This window comes from Silurus aristotelis (genome assembly GCF_946808225.1).
Source record: "Silurus aristotelis genome assembly, chromosome: 24".
Lineage (NCBI taxonomy): Eukaryota > Metazoa > Chordata > Actinopteri > Siluriformes > Siluridae > Silurus > Silurus aristotelis.
This window is the reverse complement of record NC_139597.1, coordinates 786,294-791,293: the sequence shown is the minus strand read 5'-3', so window position 1 is coordinate 791,293 and position 5,000 is coordinate 786,294. Positions and strand designations below refer to the sequence as shown.

Genomic DNA, 5,000 nt, shown 5'->3' with positions numbered 1-5,000 from the left:
TATTCTACCATCCTTATACCCCAAACTCCTCTTCCTGCCATCCTGATACATCTAAACCCCTCCTCCTGCCATCCTGATGTCCCCATCCCCTCCTCCTGATGTCTCTAAACCCCTCCTCCGGTCATCCTGATGCCTCTAAAACCCTTTTTCTGTCATCTCATGGCCTATAAGCTCCTCCTCCTGCCACCCTGTGGCCTATTTGCTTCCATTTCTTTCTCATTTCTTATGACCTTTGATCCCTTTTTGCATGTCACACAATACAACTAATATAAAATGATGCAGTGAAGATGAAGATGAAGAATCAGACTCACCATCTGAGAGTGACTCCGGGGGCAGTCTGTAATGTCCTCCACCTTCTCATTCGCTGCAGGGGGAAAAGCAGAACTGAGTTTGATCTTTTAAAGTCTCTCTCTCACACACACACACACACACACACACACACACACACACACACACACACACACACACACAAAGACCACACCCTCACTGTCCGAGTCTCTCCACCATGAGGGAGCCAGAACTGAAACCAGAGTGTGTGTGTGTGTGTGTGTGTGTGTGTGTGTGTGTGTGTGTGTGTGTGTGTGTGTGTGTGTGTGTATCGACTCCTGTGCGGCTGTTACTTCATCAGCTGTTGGCTGAAAGTTTCTGAGCTGCCATTAACCAAGGGCAAAGCTAAAGTTTCAGAACCGCCCACAGGAGGGCAAACACACACACACACGCACACACACACACACACACACACACACACACACACACGTACACACAGAGAGATTGTTTAATTAAACACATGGGACACACATGCTTCAGCAGAGATGAGAGACGGAGGTGAGTGAGAGTAGAGCCAGGTGTGTTTGTGTGTGTGTGTGTGTGTAACTGTAACGATTTATTATTGAGAATTATATCAGTGTAAGGCCAGTGTCTTACCGATGATCTGTATGATATGAGCTAGCAGAACTCCATCAGGAATATCCAGAGTCAGATCTTTTATCAGTCGAGGACAGCCGGCTTTGCTCAGATAGTGATTCGCCCAGTCAGTGTAAATCTGCAAAACACACACACTTCCAGTTAAAGATTCTGTGATCCATGCTAACGCTAACAGCAGTTATAATTAGTACACAATCCCCTAATTTCAGCAGAACATTGGAGATTATGAAGGACACATGTTTCACAGAGAACTCCAGCATTCTGCTTCCTGTTTCAATCGATTCTGTTTGATTGTGTGTTTTTGTGGACTCGCCTAAACAAATACTGTTTGCAAAGATTTGTGCAGTTTTTTCAGATGAAGGGATTTTATTAGAACTGAAAAAAAGGAATTGAGTTTTTGTTAGATGGAGCTTTAGATGTTCACCTGCTGCATGGACCTGCACTGATGTGGAACCTCTCAGATGAATGGACTTTTTGAGGGGGAGAAGGGTAACCTCACCCTGTCAGGTGTGTGTGTGTGTTTGTATGCTATAGCAAGGCTTCTTCTAGCTTTGGAACTTTTTGAGTTTCCATCAATGAGCAGGTGATGACCTTAAAAATTAAATGGATTTCCTTCTGATGTCTGGTTCCTCTCAAAGTTTCTTCCATCTCGGGGAGTTTTCCCTCACCAGCATCACCACATATAGGGACAGATTTATAATGCTAAGATTTATATTCATCATGTTTTTATTCCTATGAAGCTGCTCTGAAACAATGTGCATTGTTAAAAGTGCTGTACAAACAACATCAACTTGAATGGATTTGAACTTTTGGATGAATTTCAGGAGGAACTCATCTGAGCCTGACATCCTGACTTGCTTCATCAAGTTCACATGGAAAGTTTAACCATCTGAAACACAGAGGACTTTTTCTTGTGGAAAAAACCCGAACACATCTTTTTATGACACTCTTTCCCGAGATGCAGGGCCTCGTAAATGCTAATTCAGCGTGCTGGTTATAACCAGGCTGTGATGGGCTGTTCCTCAAAAACAAAAATCCTCATAAAAACCGTAACGACTCGATTTAACATCAGTCACATCCAATTAAAGTTGCTTCACCCAGAAATGCTTGCTGCCTTTGAACCCTCACTTTGTGTTGTGGTCGAAGGCCGAGATGATGAGCTGCTGCAAGAACTTGTCTTTCTCAAATGGGACGCTGACGGCTTCTGACTCATAGCGAGCGGTACGCATTTTATTCCTACGTTCTACACCACAGAAATCCGGAGGATACCTCAGAAAATTCTGGATCAGTATAGAGTATTAGCATGGAGGCTTCCATTTTTCTTGTGTCAAGTATAAATAACTATGATAGCATTTCTATTTGAGGTTTTGCACAAATCAGATGGTGTTCCTCAGGGCTATGTTCTGGGCCCACTTTCCGCAGATACCTTTTAGACATTTTAAAGCTTAAATTGGAGATGATAAAGAGATTCATTCTAACATCCATAAAATAAAAAAAATAAAAATTTTGGGCACTTTCTTAACTCCACCTCTTCTTATATCAGATTTAGCGTTAGTGAAAAAAAATGTTGCTAACTGACTTTGGTTTTCATGGCAACATCCATCACAGAGCTATCACGATCACGAAGCATAAAAACCTGGACGTTTCTTATTTCACACTTGGAATTTAAAGTGACCTTACAGAGTGGAGTCTGGAGGAGAAGTGTTAGATGGCAGTGTGTTTTCTGCTCCTCACTCCCGGGTTACGGATACCGTCGGAGTGAAAGTGTACTTCTCTACCAGCACGTTAATAAGAACGCCAATAAAAACAGATTGAAGTCACCACAGAAGTGGCTGCCATCTGAGAGGCATTTTTAAAGTCCGCAAAAACGAGGGAGCCGAGCGAGAGGTTTCTGTTCAACTGCCAGGAAAATATCAACTGCTTTTCACAGCCAAGGAGACAAACAGAGGAGAAAAGCCGGAGAGAACGTGGCTAATACCCCAATGAGACATGATTACCCACTATTATACTCAATTAAACTGTGTGTGTGTGTGTGTGTGTGTGTGTGTGTGTGTGTGTGTGTGTGTGTGTGTGTGTGTGTTACAAATGGATGAATCGGCAAAAAATAAACATGACAGCAAAGGAAACCCAGATTTTGCGGAACAACTGAAACAGGTAGTTTAATTCCACATGCAGTCTGCGTACTAGCATGCTCACACATCAGTCTGAGTAACGTCTGAGAACGAGAGACTTCTGTTCGAATACAATCTATTCAGAGTTGCTGTTTATTTATTTATGGATGGAATTTGTTGGCTTTTCAAAGCAGAGAGTTTGAGTTGGAATTCTAGCGCATTAAATATGAATGAGCCCGAGTTTGGGTCGAGTTCTGGATTATTGGATTCGTACAGGATTACGCTCGTGCCCGAAGTATCGAGCGCATCAAACTTTTCAAGAAATGAACAAAAAATACACCAGGAGAAAAAGAAAACAATGAAATCACGTGTGGGACTAAAACACACTCTTCAGATGAGCAGCATTCGTACCCACACTTTCTACACTCCGTATCTTCATGTGCTTCATTCACCCATACTAACTAATGATGAGTCGTTCAGCATTCGTTCATTTTCTACTACATGTTTAAGATTCCTGCTCTAACTGAAAGAATCATTTTTCAATCACACTTTACACGTTTGGGGGTGGGGCTTAACAGCGCTGAACTCTCACTGGCTCATTAGATGTGGATAAGCAGCTCCAGGAAGTAGCAGCAAACCTCAGTGTACTATAGAAAGAGTTCTGGATGCGGTTCTCCATAGAGTTCCAGCGTCTGTAGTATGAAAGTCGTAATGACTCACTCAGCGTATTCTTAGCTTAGTTCAGGTACCTCCACTGTTCTGGGAAGATGTTCCACTAGAATATGTGGAGATTCATTCAGCTACAAGGATGTTAGTTAGTCAGGTAGTGATGTAGGTGAGGTGAGCAGGCCTGCAGCGCAGTCAGCATTCATAATTATCCCAAAGGTGTTCAGTAGGGTTGGAGCTCTTTAGCAGGAGATCCAACAAATCCAACTCATGTATAGCAGATCTTGATGGAGGTGGCTTTGTGCACAGGAGCATTGTCCTGCTGGTTTGGGGTCTCCTAGTTCAAGTGAAAGAAAAATGTCATGCTCCAAAGAAGAACTACATAATTATTTGCCAACAGTCTCGAGAAGAATTATATCTGACTGGGAAAATCAGGTGTCCCAATACTTTGGGCTGTATAATGTATCTCGGAAGGGAGGAAGCTGAATGTCCTGGTGGATGTGTGAGGAACTGAAGCTCACACACACAGAAAACATGAAACCATTAAAACACTGAATTTAAACACTACAGCTGCGTTGCTGAGCAGCTAATTTATGATGCGTCACTCTTTTCCTCCAGCTTACACTCGTCTTCTCAGGCTGGAGCTCCGAGAACTAGTGAGCACACACACACACACACACACACACACACACACACACAGTCCTAATGAGCAAATTCATGTCGATCAGATGCATTGCGGTAGCCATGTCCTCGCTTCATATTCACAACATTAACACACACACACACACACACACACACACACACACACACACACACACACACACACACACACACACACACAAATGAAACAAAATCGGTCAGCGTATGTCTCTAAACCCCTCATCAGCATCACTATTTCTGTCCTGGACGCTCCATCGTTTCGTTAAATGTGTGTGTGTGTGTGTGTGTGTGTGTGGGTGTGTGTGTGTGTGTGTGTGTGTACCTGTCAGGGGTGTGTAAGATCTCATACTGTCCGTCGTCTGCCTCCTGCCGATAAACCAGTTGTGTGTGTGTGTGTGTGTGTGTGTGTGTGTGTGTGTGTGTGTGTGTGTGGGAGAGAGAGAGAGAGAGAGAGAGAGAGAGAGAGAGAGAGAGAGAGAGAGAGAGAGAGAGAAAAAGAAAGAGTTGCAGACTCTGCAGGTACAGACTGTGGTAATAACACACAACCAGCAGGGGGCAACACACATCACAATTTTAACTTGAATGGAACAAAAAGAGAGAGAGAGAGAGAGAATGTGTGTGTGTGTGTGTGTGTGTGTG

At 43.4% G+C, this 5,000-nt stretch overlaps 1 protein-coding gene across 4 annotated transcripts in view; it reads right to left on the bottom strand.

Annotated features, from left to right (window-relative positions):
- nav3 (neuron navigator 3) overlaps positions 1–5,000 on the bottom strand; it is a 143,650-nt gene that overhangs the window by 52,124 nt on the left and 86,526 nt on the right. For 2 of the 4 annotated variants that reach the window (XM_083528976.1, XM_083528975.1), the window contains exons 2-3: positions 925–1,042; positions 312–364 (exon numbers count right to left, since the gene is read on the bottom strand). In XM_083528976.1, the coding sequence (XP_083385102.1) occupies positions 312–364; positions 925–1,042 (171 nt within the window). Of the gene's footprint in view, positions 1–311; positions 365–924; positions 1,186–4,683; positions 4,731–5,000 lie in introns of those variants that run through there. The other 2 variants (XM_083528977.1, XM_083528978.1) reach the window with 2 other exon arrangements.